This window comes from Scyliorhinus canicula, chromosome 5 (genome assembly GCF_902713615.1).
Source record: "Scyliorhinus canicula chromosome 5, sScyCan1.1, whole genome shotgun sequence".
Lineage (NCBI taxonomy): Eukaryota > Metazoa > Chordata > Chondrichthyes > Carcharhiniformes > Scyliorhinidae > Scyliorhinus > Scyliorhinus canicula.
The window spans coordinates 137,453,081-137,470,941 of record NC_052150.1 but is presented as its reverse complement, the minus strand read 5'-3'; the positions used below and the strand labels follow the sequence as shown (position 1 = coordinate 137,470,941).

The 17,861-nt window shown below is 50.5% G+C and overlaps 1 protein-coding gene across 1 annotated transcript in view; it reads right to left on the bottom strand.

Moving 5' to 3' along the window:
- Positions 1-17,861, bottom strand: part of LOC119965687 (polycystic kidney disease protein 1-like 1) — a 289,484-nt gene that overhangs the window by 264,878 nt on the left and 6,745 nt on the right. Inside the window, exon 4 of the mRNA XM_038796448.1 lies at positions 16,847-17,015. Within this exon, the coding sequence (XP_038652376.1) occupies positions 16,847-17,015 (169 nt within the window). The remainder of the gene's footprint in view (positions 1-16,846; positions 17,016-17,861) is intronic.

Below are 17,861 nucleotides of genomic sequence, written 5' to 3'. Positions count from 1 at the left end.
TGGCCTTTGGATCGGTGTCATTACCCACGACCACAGTAGATAACCCCTGTAACCCAGGAGCCAAATAGAGTGTGCCAGGATGAAGGCATCATGCACACTGCCCGTGCATCGGGCGCAGACATGTGTGATGCGCAGCTGATGGTCACATATCAGCTACATGTTCATTGAGTGGAATCACTTTTGATTGGTGTAGAGTGGCCTGTCATCTGCAAGTGCGCTTTGGGGAACACGCATCCCGTCGATCATCCCCTGAACCTGGGGCACCCAGTCAATGATGCCGAACCCCGTTGACCAGGCATCCTGGTGGGCTCGGTCCACATTGAAATGGGTGTATTGAGCCGATTGGGCATTTAGGGACTCTGTGACGGTACGGACACACCTGTGAACCGAGGTCTTTGAGACCCCGGACAGTTTCCACTCAGAACCTGGAAGGATTGCGTCGCAGAAAGGTTCAGGGCAACCGTCACCTTGATGGCAACAGGGAGTGGGTGTCCTCCCCATACCCCCGCGGTGCCAGGTGTGCCATGATGTGGCAGATGTATCGTACTGTCTCCCTGCTCAGCCGGAGTCTTCGATGGCATGTCCGGCCCGGCAGGTCCTCAAATGACAGAGCACATTCCTTGACACCTCCTCCTCGGCCTGTTGGACGGCTAGCTCTCCATCCTGGGTGGCTGCCACCTGTTCCTCTGCAGGTTTGGAGCCTATTACACTTAAAAGGTTGGAGCCAAGTTGATTTATGATATTAACAGCAAGAAAGATATGGTTATAAAACAGCAGGTGGGCTTACTTAGCTGGAGAACTGGAGATGTGATGTCTTATACTGCTTACCGTAATGGCATTCAGAAAGATGTTTAAATAAATTAGTTTAAAAGCATTCAAACAAACCCATTTACTTCATTAGATTCAAAACTAAATTGTAATAAACGGCCATTAATTTAAAGGTTCATTTGGTGTAATAATAACAGAAGAATAAACCCCAGGAGTGCCCAGAAATCTTTACCAGGGACGGGTTCTCCGTCGGCCGACACCTGAATCAAGAAAAATGATTGGACGGAGAACCGGTTCTGATGCCAAAATCATGGCAGTCACCAGTTTCACGGCAAATCACAATTATCCGGTGCCTCGACAATACGTTCCGCGCCGCACGTAAACATTGTTTGCTCATCATTAGCAGGCCTAACCCGATCCAAGGCCTCTGCGATTCTCCACCTCGACTGGGAGGAATTCCTGGCAGAGAAGTTCACTTGTACTTTAGAAAATCAAGAAACAGGTGCCTTGGCTGATGAGGGAGAGAGAGGAAGTTTCACAAGGACAGGCGCGACCGTCTGCTGCCGGACTGCACACTGGCCAGGCTGGACAGAGGAGGGTGTGGGGGGGGGGGGGCCTACCAGGGCCGAGGTAACCCCCCAATGGGACTGGGGTGGCACCCAGGCATGACCTGCCAGGCAGATATTTTGCTGCTCACCCCACTGACCACCCACCGTAGCCCCTGGTTCTACAGAGAGACACTGGCCGAATGGGTGCCCCCACCCTACCACCCTTCACCATAAACACTACCCAACAGGCCACCACCCACCAGAGGGGCATCACGTGGCCCAACCAAGGGCACAGCCCACATAAGCCCCTGCAAGGGGGCATGGGGCGGTGGCCACAGAGCGGACCGCTGGCAAGGGCAGCGTCAGCCAGGGCTCGAGGCCCCCATGGTGCTGGGCACCGATAGGGCCCGGGAGTTGGGGATTGGGGAGACGGGACTTGTGGAGCAGGATCTGCAGTGCCAACCAGGGCCATCATGCAGCCTGTTGGAGCTGTTTGGGCACGGGGGTACGCACCATGCTAACATATAAGCCTTTCACTCCCTGCAGACAATGGATATTGGAATACAACCAACAATGGCGGCCTTCCTGCTGGTCACCGCAACCCTGGGGAATGCACTGCGGCTGTACGAGCTGGAGCTACTCGAGGAGCAGCAGCAGAATGTGCCCCAGATGATCAGGAGGCAGCTGCTGAGGATGAAGAGCCAGCCGTCTGACAGGCCGAGGAGGAGGAGGAGGTGCACAGGAGGGGCCGCATGAGGCTTCGTGTGTACCGGCAGCGCCCGTCATTTGAGGACCTTCCAGACTGGACATGTCGTCAAAGACTCCGGCTGAGCAGGGAGATGGTGCAACATATCTGCCAGATCATGGCGCACCTGGCACCGTGGGGGAATGGGGGAGGACACCCACTCCCGGTGGTGCTGAACGTTTACGCCACGGGCTCCTTCCAGGCACCGAGTGGGGACCTGTCCGCCCTATGTGCATCTGCAGATGACAGGCTGCTCTACACAAACCGTAACAGGTTCCACCGATGAATTTGTAGCTCATGTGTGACCTTCAGATGCGCACCTTGCACGTCTGCACCCAATATCCGGGCAATGTGCACGACGCCTTCCTCCTGACATACTTGACTATTGCCTGCCTTTTAAAGTCACACCCCCAGCTGAGGGGATGGCTCCTGGGCAACAGGGGTTGTCCGCTGCGGTCATGGCTAATGACACCTTTCCGGAAGTCACAGGCTGATGCGGGGACCCGCTACAACAATGGCCTATTCCGCGACCAGGAGCATGATTGGCGGTGCTTCAGCATCTTGAAGATGACATTCAGGTTCCTCGACCGTTCTGGAGGGGCTCTCCAGTATGGCGCTGGGAAAGTTACCCGCATCATTGCGGCCTGCTGTGTCCTCCACAACATTGCATAGGGTGCTGTGCTGGAGGTGGAGGAGGATGAGCGCCAATCCTTCTCCGACGAGGAGGATGCGATGGGAGGGCGAGGATGGACAGGATATGGGGCCGGACAAGCACAGAAGGTCGACACACATGGCCGGCCCATGTCCTGCTCCTGCACGCAGTTGGAGTCCTCCATCTGCACCTGCAGGTGCTTGATGCTTGCCAACAACCCCTCATGCAGTCCCTGGCTCTGCAATTGCATCGCCACGATCAATGGGATAGTCCATTCCAGAAGCCCAAAGCCCCTCTGGAAGGCAGCTAGACCCTGGGGTCAGCCCGTCTTCCAGCCGTCTGCCCCTCGGGAGTTCCTACCTCCACCTGCTGTACCGGAGCATGTGTGTGGTGGGCAGCAGATAGTGTCCCAGGAGCCTCTTCACTAAAGTGTGTAACCGAGGTGAGTGTGTCTCTGGGACGGTGGAAAGTGTTCAGGACAGCTATCTCGGGAAATCTGTGCCAACTTCAGACTCGAGCTCTGGAGTGTCCTAGAATATAGACCATACAGCGCAGATGGAGGCCATTCGGCCCATCGAGTCTGCACCGACCCACTTAAGCCCTCACTTCCACCCTATCCCGTAACCCAATAACCCCTCCTAACCTTTTTGGACACTAAGGGCAATTTAGCATGGTCAATCCACCTAACCTGCGCATCTTTGGACTGTGGGAGGAAACCGGAGCACCCGGAGGAAACCCACGCAGACACAGGGAGAACGTGCAGACTCCGCACAGATAGTGACCCATGGGGAATCGAACCTGGGACCCTGGCACTGTGAAGTCACAGTCCTAGCCACTTGTGATACCGTGCTACCCTGGTCTCGAGTCGGTGAGGGTGAGGGTGGGGGAGGGGGGGGGGGTGTGGAGTGGGGGTGAGGTGGTGGCGTGGGGGTGAGGGTGGTGTTGGGGGGATTGACACACATGTCATGGGGAACCGCAACTCAGCAGGGTCTCATCTCCTCGCCTGAACTGATCTCCACCCTGGTACTGCGCTTTCCTCAGGCCTGCCGACCACATCCAGGGCCTTCCAGTCTTTTCCCGCTCCTGGCGGATATGGGCAGCCGGGGGGGGGGGGGGGGGGGGGGGGGGGAGTAAGGTGGTGGCTCCAGTGGTCCAGGGCACCCAGCCACAGTGGCCGGCATGGGTGCCAGCATGTGGTGCAGGGTGGGGATTCGAATGACCTCTGGATGGGAGGGGTTTAGGGTTACGTGTCTTTGGGACACATATTGGTGCCAGGGGCACAGTGATGCCTACTCACCCTGACCACCCTGAGGAGGTTGTGCAGTTTTTTCCGGCACTGGCGGCCAGTACGGACAGATTTGCTCACGGTGCTGACTGCCTCTGCCACCTGTGCCAGGCACGGAAAACGGTAGCGGCTGGCAGCCTCTTTCCTGGACCAGGGTACAGGGTTGCCTGCCTCGCCTAATGTGTATATGCAGCTGCAGCTTGTCAGGCTCCTGAGTGTCAATCGCAAATTCGGTGAACACTGCACCGTTTCTCCTTGGAATTAATTGTGTTTCACGTGGCGGAGGTGCAGCGCTAGTTTTGCTGTCGTAGAAGTCCGCGAATCCTGCCCCGGCAGCAATACTTGCTCTCAGGAACGGAGAATACTACCACAAGTGTTTCAGATGTGATTTGAAATATCATTTTTTGGTAAATTGTCCAAAAGGGAACAAGGTATTCAAGGCGATGTACAACATGGAAGGTTCAGAAGGGGGAAGCTGATGACATTGATCAGTCTGAGGAACTGTACTGATTACAAGAAGCCTCAGTCCCGTAATGTATGCACTAGCCGTAGATTCATTTAATTGCACAATGTTGGACAATGGTTGCAAATGCACAGTTGGTTGAAATGTTATTTGGATTCATCCAATGGTAAAGATCAAAGTAAGGTTAAGGAATATGGAAGTTCTATAGCTTTGGGTTCTGGGATGACAACCCATTAAGGTCACTGAAAAGAATAGTGATTCTAATTGAGCCGTTGGCGATGGCGTTGAGGGATTCAGGGAGGTGGAGAGGTTTGGTGCGGGGTGGGGAGGAACATAGGGTGTCGTTGTATGCCGATGACCTGTTACTGTATGTGGCGGACCCGGTGGGAGCGATGCCGGGGGTGATGGAGCTGCTAGCTGAGTTTGGGACCTTTTCAGGCTATAAACTAAATCTAGGCAAGAGTGAGGTGTTTGTGGTGCACCCTGCAGACCAGGAGGAAGTAATTGGTAGGCTCCCGCTCAGGAGGGCAGGAGAGAGTTTTAGGTACCCGGGGGTGCAGGTGGCCAGGGACTGGGGGACTCTTCACAAGCATAATTTCACCAGGCTTGTGGATCAGATGGAGGAGCAGTTCAAGAGGTGGGACATGCTGCTACTATCGTTGGCGGGGAGGGTGCAGTCCGTCAAAATGACGGTGCTTCCGAGGTTCTTGTTCCTCTTTCAGTGCCTGCCCATCTTCATCCCCAGGGCCTTCTTTAGGAGGGTGACTAGCAGTATTTTGAGCTTTGTGTGGGCACATGGGACTCCGAGAGTGAAGAGGGTTTTCCTGGAGCGAGGGAGGGATAGAGGCGGGCTGGTGCTGCCCAACCTTTTGGGGTACTATTGGGCGGCCAATGTGTCAATGGTGCGTAAATGGGTGATGGAGGGGTGGGGGGCAGCGTGGAAAAGAATGGAGATGGCGTCATGTAGTGGTACGAGCCTGAGTGCCTTGGCAACGGCACCGTTGCCGCTCTCTCCTAAGAGGTATACCACGAGCCCCGTGGTGGCGGCGACCCTAAGAATCTGGGGACAGTGGAGACGGCACAGGGGGGAAACAGGGGGCTCGATGGAGGCTCCATTAGGTGGAAATCATTGGTTCATCCCGGGGAACACTGATGGGGGGTTTAGGGGTGGCAAAGGTTGGGCATCAGTAAATTGAGGGACCTGTTTATTGGCGGGAGGTTTGCGGGCCTGGGGGAACTGGAAGATAAATTTGGGCTCCCCCAAGGGAACATGTTCAGATACTTGCAGTTAAAGGCGTTTGCTAATCGACAGGTAGAGGAGTTCCCTTTGCTGCCCTCGCAGGGGGCGATGGACAGAGTGCTTTCGGGGGTGTGGGTCGGAGAGGGGAAGGTGTCTGACATTTATAAGGTAATGCAGGAGGTGGAGGAGTCGTCAGTGGAGGAGCTGAAGGCTAAATGGTAGGAGGAACTTGGGGAGCAGATAGAGGACGGGACTTGGGCGGATGCCTTGGAGAGAGTCAACTCTTCCTCTTCATGTGCGAGGCTTAGTCTCATCCAATTCAAGGTGCTGCACCGGGCCCACATGTCCGGGACTAGGATGAGTAGGTTCTTTGGGGGTGAGGACAGGTGCACCAGGTGTTCGGGGAGTCCGGCGAATCATGCCCATATGTTCTGGGCATGCCCGGCACTGGAAGGATTCTGGAAGGGGGTGGCGGGAACGGTGTCGATGGTGGTTGAATCCAGGGTCAAACCAGGGTGGGGACTCGCGATTTTTGGAGTTGCGGTGGAGCCGGGGGTGCAGGAGGCGAAAGAGGCCGGTGTCCTGGCCTTTGCGTCCCTAGTAGCCTGGCGGAGAATCTTGATGCAGTGGAAGGATGCGAAACCCCCAAGCGTGGAGACCTGGATCAGTGACATGGCGGGATTTATAAAATTGGAGAGGGTCAAATTTTCACTGAGAGGATCAATACAAGGGTTCTATAAACGGTGGCAGCCTTTTCTGGACTTCCTGGCTCAAAGATAGGTATCTTGGTCAATAGCAGCAGCAACCCGGGGGGGGGGGGGGGGGGGGTAGTATGGTTATGAAACTTAACATTGTGTTAATTTAAGTTATTGTTAATATGTTGTGTTGTTCATTGAGGAGGGGTGAATGTTTATGATTGCTGTTATTATTGTTATTGTTGGTATTTTATTATGGTTCGATGTTGTTGTATAAATACAAAATTTTCCAATAAAAATTATTATTTAAAAAAAGAAAAGAATAGTGATTCTGTAGAATAGGTGGGGTAAGCCACTTTATTCTTGCAGCTGTAATATCCAAGGGGCAAACCATCCATGAAAAAGGCACAAATATAATTAGACATTGAAATGAAAAAGCAATTTTCTATAAAAAGTCTGCAGATATGCAATTTACCCGATCAGGGCATTATTGCTCCCCTTTATCAAAACCTAGCATTCCTTATCGGAAAGTTAAAAGAAGTGCGAATGGCATCAGGTAATGCGAATTGGAGAGAACAAGAAACTGTCAAGTTATGCCAGCAATTTTCTCTCCCTCTTGTCACAGATTAAAACTCTTGCTAAAGGTTGCATGGATAGTTGATGATGAGTATATAAAACTTTAGAGATTGCTAAATAAAAATGCGATATATGTAAGAGGTATTAGTGGACACCATCACATTTAATTTTAAGTATCTTGATTGCAAGAGACTTTAATGCAGTAGTAGCCATGAATGGAAATGTCTTGGAAAAGGATGGAAGCATTTTCCTTTTACATTTCATATACATGGCAATAAAATTGAGTCTTTCTACAGTAATTCATAGGAAAGACAAAAGAGCGATTGTGGATATAATCACGATAAATAGACCAGGGACTGGACGGGGGCACCAGCTAAATTCCTAACTGATATTGGTGGGGAATAATTTGCATATGGTGAATTCAGAGACGTGCAAAAATACGAACATTATAGTGATGAACACTGCTGCTGAAATTCCTTTCAATGATGGGCTTTGTGAAAGAAATAATGCAGTGATTGATGAGACACTCCATAAAATCTTAGCTGGCCAACCAAACTGCAAGCTGGCATCTGGCAGTTCATGTGAAGAATTCACTTCAAACGGCTAAGTGTGGTAGTCCGTATCAGTTGGTCTTTGGAAGAAATCCAAAAATACCTTCAGTGTGTGTGTTCATCTCCTGGCCTGGGAGAGGATTCCTATTAGTTCTGTCTTTTCTGTGCACTTGAATGCCCTACATGCAGGGAGAAGGGCATTTATCAAGGCATAAGTCTCAGAGAAAATCCAGTCAGCCTTATAGCATTGCATAAGACTTGCAGAAATAAACTTTAATTCTGGGGATACAGTGTACCATATAAGAGATAGCCAGAAAGAGACGAAAGGATCGGGTAAAGTGATGTGGTGTGATAGAAATGCAGTAATTCTCCAACATAATAGTTAAACTATTAAGTACATTCATCTTGGTTAATCGAGATTGAAACTTGTAGAATCTGAGAATTAATAGATGGTGAGACACGTCTGCACCTCACATAATCAAATGTTTGACCGTTCTGAGGAGCAGAACATGATAGATAAGGGACTGGATGACAATTGATACCGAAAGATAGGATAAGGCTATTTTACCCGAAGAACAACTGCAGAACGTCGGTACCAAAGTAACGTACATACCAATAAGGTCCAGTGAATGGAGGAATGTAACTACGTAGCAATAGCAAGGAAGGCCACTGGTAAATTCAAATATTGGAAAAATGTTTGAGATGAAGGGCAAGACCCACATACTGCGAAAATGAGGTGAAACTGTAATGCTAAAAAACGCTGTGCGAGATCCCATCACACATCAGGAAGTGGCTCTGGCCCCATAACCAATTAAGTACTGTCAACAGAACATTTGATCATGGGAGGAAGAGATTATGAGACTAATCCAGAAAAAGTCAAGAGAGCAAGTAAAACTCTGGTTCGAAGAGAACAAAGACTATAGCAACAATCTAGGAATGCCACTAAAAGTAGAGCTCGTATCATCAGGAAGTTTTGGTGGGCGTCAGTGGTGGCCAGATTTCTGGGGCACATTCTGGAGCACCACACAGCTGCTGATGCACTTCAGGTGGAGGCAGGAACGCCCAGGCAAGACAGCAGTTAGAGGTCTGCTGAATTCTAGGACCCAGCTAGTTCCCTGTCAGATGCTGAGCCTCTGAACCAGGTATACCCGGAGATGATGCAAACGATAGGGTGCGGCCGTATATTCAGAGGGGGATGTCAGTAATACTCCAGCAGGTCTACAGCCAATTCGACAAGTCCCAGAAGCTATGGGGACAGGAGATAACACCGGCAATGCATGGCACCGAAACCGACACTGGTGGCGATCGCAGTGAGAAACCTGGTGCATGACGTCAGTGGTGGTATCCAAGGCATAGTTCAATCAGTGATAGGCATGGTTGAGTGCCTCAACAGCATATCCGACTTGCTGGGGAACATGTCCCAGTCCCAAGTGGAACTTTCTGGGGTGCTGTGGAGCATGTTACAATCTCAGGTGGCATTGCCGGGGTGCTCCAGAGCATATCCCGGTAACTGGGGTGCATCGACACCATGCTGCAGACATTGGGGGGCCACCAAGGTTGGCAGAGCTAGATGATGCAGGGACAGCCAGGGTTCAATCCATCTGCTGACCCTCACGGTCCTATTGGCACCGACTGGAAGGAGGGGGCTCTCTTTGGCAACCCAGAACCACCCTACAAAGTGGTGACAGGAACCACCAGCTCCCCCGAGGCTTCCCCCCCCCCCCCCCCCCCAATACACATCCCCGGAACAGGGTGGCATGTCGAAGCATGTGACGCTGGCAAGTAGGCAGGGCTCTCCGGCACCAGAGCCCTCAGAGGATGCCCGCCAGCTGCACTGAGGACAACAGGACCCAGTAAGCAGCAGGCTGCCTCCATGTGCATCCTGGGGACACACCTAGACGCAGCAGCAGAGCACAGAAGGCTGAGCAGATCGAGGGTCACTGAGAAGGCACTGGGGGGAAAGGGGGGTGGGGCAGCACCATCAAGAGCTAAGGGCAGTTGGGGACAGATTTGTATCACATTAAAAAACATTGCACCTGAGAAATGTGACGTCTCTGGCACTTTCTTCTGCAATGCCGGCCGACCCCCAATTCACTGCCTCAGCCTCCACGGCATGGTGGTCCTGGATTCCCACCCACCCCAGGCATACCACTTCCAGGTGATGGGTGGATTGGATTTGTTTATTGTCAAGTGTACCAAGGTACAGTGAAAGGTATTTTTCTGCGAGCAGCTGAAACAAATCATTAAGTACATGAAAATAAAATAAAATAAAATATAAAGGAAATACATAAAAGGGCAACACAAGGTACATGTTCTCAGACTTTTGCATCTCCTGCCCGATGGAAGAGGTTGGAAGATAGAATAACAGCTGGGAGGGATCTTTGATTATGCTACCCGCTTTCACAAGGCAGCGTGAGGTGCAGACAAGGTCAATGGATGGGAGGCGGGTTCACGTGATGGACAGGGTTGTTCACGACTCTCTGTACTTTCTTACAATTTTGGACCGAGCAGTTGCCATATCAGGCTGTGATGCAGCCAGACAGGATGCTTTCTACGGTTCATCTGTAAACATTGGTAAGAGTTAGTGTGGACATGCCCAATTTCCTTAGTTTCCTAAGGACGGATAGGTGTTGGGCTTTCTTGGTCAGAGCTTTGACGTGGGTTGACCAGGACAGATTGTTGGTGATGTGCACACCTAGGAATTTGAAGCTGCCAACTGGCTTGGATCCATTCAACAAGGACCACCTGGCTGTTCCCATGACCCAACCGATCCTGAGTACCTTCCACATTGCCCACCAAAACCGACCAAACCCGACTACTCCTCCCCACCCAGTCCAACTACACCATGACAAGCCCACTACCTTCCTGAGCTTATCAGATTATCCCAAGAAAACCAGACTATCCCCAGCCCGACGACTCACTCAGTCACCGACCAGCCACTCACACTCATTCATTAAAAGGCTGGACCTTTAAATACTTAGGATAAGGCAACACGTGCTGTAAAAAGGAGACGTGTCCTCTGTGATCATCAGTCTGACCAGCATTGGACAAAGCAGTGCTGAACTGATCAGAAAATCTGGGACGTGTTTCAGGTTGACGACCTTTCATCGATTTGATGAAACTGTTTACATTGAAGTTACAGTGCAGAAGGAGGCCATTCGGCCCATCGAATCTGCACCGGCCCTTGGAAAGAGCACCCCAATTAAGCCCACACGTCCTACCTATCCCTGTAACCCAGTAACCTCAGCTAACCTTTTTGGACGTGAAGGGCAATTTAGCATGGCCAATCCACCTAACCTGCACATCTATGGACTGTGGGAGGGAACCGGCGCACCCGGAGGAAACCCACGCACACATGGGGAGAACGTGCAGACTCCGCACAGACAGTGACCCAAGCCGGGAATTGAACCTGGGACCCTGGAGCTGCAAAGAAACTGTGCTAACCACTATGCTTCCGCGCTGCCCCTCTGAAGTTACTATGTTAGCCTGAATTGCTTATTTTTCTTTACAGGAGACTTGGCTTTGAGTTTTTGCTTGGGTTCAATCAGCAATCCAGGTACACAATACACACAAATTGCACTAATTTTGACAAGATTTCATTTTCTCAAACTTAATAGCATATAACTGAAAGCAAAATCTGCCATGAACCATTGCAATGAGGCAGTGTTCTAAAACAAAATTTAAAAAAACATTTGCTTGAAATATTTCCTGATAAATGTATAAGCGGTAACATGGTGCAAGTTGATGGATGCAGAAAGTGAGGTAATCACAAACAAAATAACCATCCTAACTGGCATCTAAACCAATTTTAAATAACCAAAAATGATTTAAAAAACTTTAGAGTGCCATTTACTGAGGTACATTGATGTACAGTGATCAATACAGCAGTTTCATGAATTAAAAAATATATATTCAACGGCTTTTAGAACATAGAACATAGAACAGTACAGCACAGAACAGGCCCTTCGGCCCTCGATGTTGTGCTGAGCAATGATCACCCTACTCAAACCCACGTATCCACCCTATACCCGTAACCCAACAACCCCCCCTTAACATTACGTTTTAGGACACTACGGGCAATTTAGCATGGCCAATCCACCTAACCCGCACATCTTTGGACTGTGGAAGGAAACAGGAGCACCCGGAGGAAACCCACGCACACACGGGGAGGACGTGCAGACTCCGCACAGACAGTGACCCAGCTGGGAATCGAACCTGGGACCGAACCTGGGATCTTTTGAAAGATACCTGTACTGCCCCTTGCACCAAAAGGTAACTTTAAAAACCTTCTTGAAAGTCCACAAATGGGCATAATTAGCAGAAACATACAATGGTAATGATATTACTGGGAGCATGGCCAATTTTGTAAGCAGAGTCAGCTTCACGCACAATTATTTTTAACTATGCAGAAACTTGATGTGCATTTGAAATTCTGCAATTTCTTGCACTCCTTTGGTCAATGGTGTACAAATTATGCAGTATGAAAGGCTCAGCCAAACAGGCATCTACTCGACCGGACGCCCACTCGGAAGACTACTACTTCCCAGGGCACCCATCACGCAGCCCGCAACTCAACGCGGTCACCCTAGATCAATCCCGCCCCAAGCACTTACGAAGTTCGATGGCAGAGGTCCAGATCAACGGGTACAGCACGCCATGCCTCTTTGACTCCGGGAGCACCGAGATCTTTATACATCCAGAGCTGGTAAGACACTTTTCCCTTTCTATTTTTCCTGTGAGCCAAACTATCGCCCTGGCTTCGGGCTCCCACTCAGTCCAAATCCAAGGACGCACCGTCGCTACGCTCACAATTCGAGGGGCTAGTTATTCAAAATTTAAACTTTATATCCTGCCTGACCTCTGCGCGCCACTCTTATTAGGCCTGGATTTCCAATGCAACCTCAAGAGCCTCACCCTCAGCTTCGGCGGGCCCCTGCCCCCACTCACTATCTGCAGCCTAATCACGCTGCGCATCTCCCCCCCTCCGCTCTTCGCCAATCCCACTCCAGATTGCAAACCAGTAGCTACTCGCAGCAGGCGATACAGCCTACAGGATAGGGTCTTTATCCGATCGGAGGTCCGACGGCTGCTCAGTGAGGGGATCATAGAGGCCAGTAATAGTCCCTGGAGAGCTTAGGTGGTGGTCGCATGGCCGTCGACTATAATCAGACCATATATCACTTTACGCTCCTAGACGCGAATCCCTTCCACAGGATTGCAGACATGGTTAACCGGATCGCCCAATATCGGCTATTTTCCACGGTGGATTTGAAGTCTGCATACCACCAGCTCCCAATCCGCCCGGAGGACCACCACTACACGGCATTCGAGGCCGATGGCCGCCTCTTCCATTTCCTCCGGGTTCCCTTCGGCGTCACTAACGGGGTTTCGGTGTTCCAACGAGCAATATACCGAATGGTAGACCAGTACGGGCTGCGGGCCACGTTTCCGTATCTGGACAATGTTACCATCTGCGGCTATGACCAGCAGGACCACGACGCCAACCTCCACCGTTTTCTCCAGATGGCACAGAAATTAAACCTCACTTATAACAAGGAGAAATGCGTTTTCCGCACAAACAGACTGGCCATCTTCGGCTACGTCGCGGAGAACGGTGTCCTGGGCCCAGACCCGGACCGCATGCGCCCCCTCTTAGAACTACCCCTCCCTCATTGCCCCAAGGCCCTCAAACGGTGCTTGGGGTTCTTTTCATACTACGCCCAGTGGGTCCCTCAATATGCGGACAAAGCCCGCCCACTCTTTAAGGCCACACAATTTCCCCTGTCAGCCTTCAGCTGCATCAAGGAGGACATCGCCAAAGCAGCCATGCGGGCGGTGGATGAATCCACTCCCTTTCAGGTTGAGAGCGACGCCTCAGAGGTATGTTCTAGCAGCCACTTTAAATCAGGCAGGGAGGCCCGTTGCATTTTTCTCCTGTACCCTATCCACTTCAGAAATTGCCAACTTTAAGGGCATTTAAGTGGTCACTGGATAGACATATGGATGAAAATGGAATAGTGTAGGTCAGATAGGCTTCAGATGGTTTCACAGGTTGGCGCAACATCGAGGACCGAAGGGCCCGTACTGCGCTGTAGTGTTCTATGTTCTATGTTCTAGAACTCCAACACTCCTCAGTCTAGAAGGAAGCACAAGCCGTCGTGGAGGCTGTTCGTCACTGGAGGCAGTACCTCACAGGTAGGAGGTTCACCCTCATCACCGACCAACGATCGGTTGCCTTTATGTTTGACAACTCGCAAAGGGGCAAAATAAAAAACGATAAAATCCTTTGGTGGATGATTGAACTCTCCACCTATAGTTACGATATTAAATATCGACCGGGGAAGCTCAACGAGCCCTCGGATGCCCTATCCCGCGGGACATGCGCCAGCGCGCAGATCAGCCGTCTGAAAGCCATCCACGATGACCTCTGCCATCCAGGGGTCACCCGGCTCGCCCACTACATCAGAGCCCGAAACCTGCCTTTCTCCAAAAAGGAGGTAAAAGCGGTCACCAGGGACTGCCCGATCTGTGCAGAGTGCAAACCGCACTTCTATAGACCAGACAGGGCCCACCTGGTCAAGGCTTCTAGGCCCTTTGAACGCCTTGCGATCGATTTCAAAGGGGCCACTCCCCTCCACTAACAAGAACATTTATTTCCTCAACATCATAGATGAGTTCTCCCGATTCCCTTTTGCCATTCCGTGCCCCGATATGACCTCCCACACAGTCATTAGGGCCCTGCATAGTGTCTTCACCCTGTTCGGTTTCCCCAGCTACGTGCACAGCGACCGGGGTTCGTCCTTTATGAGCATCAGCACCTGCTCGACAAGGGCGTTGCCTCGAGCAGGACTACCAGTTACAACCCCAGGGGGAACGGCAGGTGGAGAGGGAGAACGCGACGGTCTGGAAGACCGTCCTACTGACCCTCCGGTCTAGAAAACTCCAAGTCTCCCAATGGCAAGAAGTCCTCCCAGACGCGTTCCACGCAATTAGATCACTCCTCTGTACAGCGATCAATCAAGCCCCTCATGAGCGGCCCTTCATTTTTTCTAGGGGCACTACCACGGGGTTCTCACTTCCGGCGTCGCTGAGGACACCAGGCCCGGTTCTCCTGAGGAAGCACGTCAGGGCGCACAAAACCGACCCCCTTGTTGAAAAGGTGCACCTCCTCCATTCCAACCCCCAGTACGCATTTGTGGAGTTCCCAGACAGTCGCCAGGACATAGTATCCCTTCGGGACCTGGCACCCGCTGTATCCAGCCCCCCCTTCCCCCACTAAGGAACCCCTTACCCCGTTCCCTCTGCTGCCGCCCCCTTGCGCCCCCGATTCCTCAAGCTCACCCCACCAGTTCCACGCGCCAGCACCAGCCCGCCCCCAGTCTCCGGTCGAGCCAGAGGTGTATGAAGTTTGGACGAGACCCCCCCCGGAATCTGCCATCGTACCCCAGCTCTCAGCACCCACCCAGCCACCGCAAGAGGCTGCAACCCCGGTGCTCCGCAGATCGCAACGAACAATTCGTCCACCGGACAGACTAACTCTGTGAGCCACCACCCCCGCCGGACTTGATTTTGTTCACAGGAGGTGAATGTGGTGAATGAGATTCACACGGTATTATAAGTTACCAATGTCACTCTGTTCCCATTATATATATGTACCGATATTGTAAGTGCAGTTGCACTACCTGACCACCAGGGGGTGTAGCTCTGGGAGTACTCGCGACTTTGTACTGGGCTCCCCCCCTGGCTCCATCCAGAACTCCTCCCCCTGGAGCTGCTGTATAAAGATCCGTGCCACAGAGTCAGCCAGCCAGTTCACCGAAAGTTCAACGGCTAACAGGCTGGCTCTGTTCTAAGTATATTAAAACCGCTATTCTAATCCTACAAGCACGTGTCTGTAGAATTGATGGTTCCATCAACTCTATTGGTAAATTTTCAGCCATTTGGAAAAAACATCTATGGCTCCAACCAGCCTCAAAAAGTAATTTCAGTACAATTTGCCTGTTATTTTTGGATTCAAGATTGGCCTGGATTAGAAAATATGGTTGCTCAATTTTCTGCAACTTATTTCTTCCTCATTAATAATTACGAGCTGAATTGAACTTTTTTTTGTCCATCAGATATCTCCATCTCAGTCGATTCCTAAATTTGCCCTCATGATGGCTCACATGTGTTAATTTTCACAAAAACTCTCAAAGGAATGTGTGTTTAAGCTTGAAGCAGGCAGGTTTACCACAGGTCTAAACTGGCTGCACAAGAACAAAATTCCTGAAATTATCAACCAAGCTCAGGCCCAAAGTTCCAACGAGGCCCAAGGCAGCAGATTAACTAACAGTAGTTTGGGTTGGAGGGCAGCACGGTGACACAGTGGTTGGCACTGCTGCCTCACAGCACCGACGTCCCAGGTTCGATCCCGGCTCTGGGTCACTGTCTGTGTGGAGTTTTCACATTCTCCCTGTGTTTGTGTGGGTTTCGCCCCCACAACACAAAGATGTGCAGGGTAGGTGGATTGGTCACTCTGAATTGCCCCTTAATTGGAAAAAATGAATTAGGTACTCTAAATTTTTTTTTTTTTAAAAAGGAATTTGTGTTTGGATTCTGCTCTGATTCTGCCCAAGTGCAGTCTCAAATTCAGATGAGAGGGCAGTGAGCCTTTCATGGCTTGCCTCTCATGCGAAGGGAGCATGACTGGGGAAATTCCCAAGTTACCCAGGGATTTTACCCAGTGTGTACTTACAAGGCCGAACATCATGCCAGTTCAGAACTCCAGGGAGGTCCTAGAGTGTGAACTGAATCTTATTTATTTTTTCATGGGATGTAGGCATCACTGCCTCGGCCAACATTTAATGCAACATTTAATGAAGGTGATGATCAACCACCATCTTGAACCACTGCAGTCCATACTGCTGTTTGGAATAAAGCAAGTAATTCAAGGGGGGGGATCAAATATCTTTATTTTTCAACTAAAAGCCTCCCTCAGGAGCATAAGATTCTTTCTCCCTTGTTAATGTTTTAGCTTGATCAGGTCCTTGGGATGCTCCGAACAAATCAGTTGTCGGTCAATCCACTTGCTGCTAACCTATTTACAACCTTTGCTGCTGAGGTGCCCTCAGACGCTTGGGCTGCCTAGGCCAAGTTGGAGAATGCTCCGACTCAACCAAACCTCTGATGGCAGGGAAGTTTCATCAGAATTTCAGGCCTTTAGTCTGTTCTTTCGAGAGATCTGAACAAAACTTGTGGATTTCACATCAGGGTCTTGGATAAGAGGTACAGAACATTAGAACAGTGTGAACGTAAATCAACCAATTTCAGTAGTTTGTTTTTACCTCCCTGGAATTGAATATCTTGTGGTTATACTTCTTGATGCAGTTTTCACTGGGGGTTTATCTCCAAAATACCAAACAAACTGCAATGGGTCATCCTCTGTAGTTATTGCTGTGAACACGATATCAGAATAGGTAGCATATATAGACTTGTTTGTGGAGATAGAAACAGCTGTAAAACAAGGTAAAGTTGCTTTGTTAAATAATGTGATTAAATCTGTTATCTAATAGTAATAACTAGAATTCAGTCCCGAGGTCAACTGAGGTCCCCAAGTAGCCTCTTAAAGGTCATCTAAGGGTCTCGTCAGACCACCGCTGGTATTCAGCCAGCGACAGGTAGGAGATTTGACAACCACCCAAGAAATCCTGTTGGGTTATCCTGCAGCCTACAGGGCAGGGTGGTTCGAGGCTGGTTTACAGGCACTCGTGAGCCCACTGAGGGACCCGGTATTAAGAAAGGAGATTGGGGGGGGGGGGGGGGGGGGGGGGGGGTGGAATCCTATATCACAGTAGATAATTGTCTCTGGAGGATCTATTGCTGATCCTCCGAGTAGGCCCCAGTATAATCCCAGTAGTGGTTACCAATCCTCCTGGTACTGATTCACTGGCAGCTCTCAGGCTGGGATATCTGCAATTTAATAGCCTCAGGAGAGCCCTGGCAACAGAATCCCATAGACTGAGTTTCCATTTTGGACAGTGCAGGTGAATATCAAACACCCCCAAATGAAGAGAAACAGAACCAGCTGTCGAGTGAAGTACTGTCTGCTTTATCCCAACAATATGCATTCGTCCAAACCTTTTAATTGAATAGGAATTTTTGGTTTTCTACTTAAGCTATTTGTTTGTGGTTTCTCTGATCAAAGTTAACAATAGTGTCAAATTTGGAACAGTTTAATATGTGGGTACAGGAACACTGGAAACCATGTTCAAAATGGCAAAGCTAATTTTGTGGAGGAACCTTCTGATCACCAAGAAATGGAGACTTTCATCTCACCAGCTTGTCTACTGTTAAACTCTC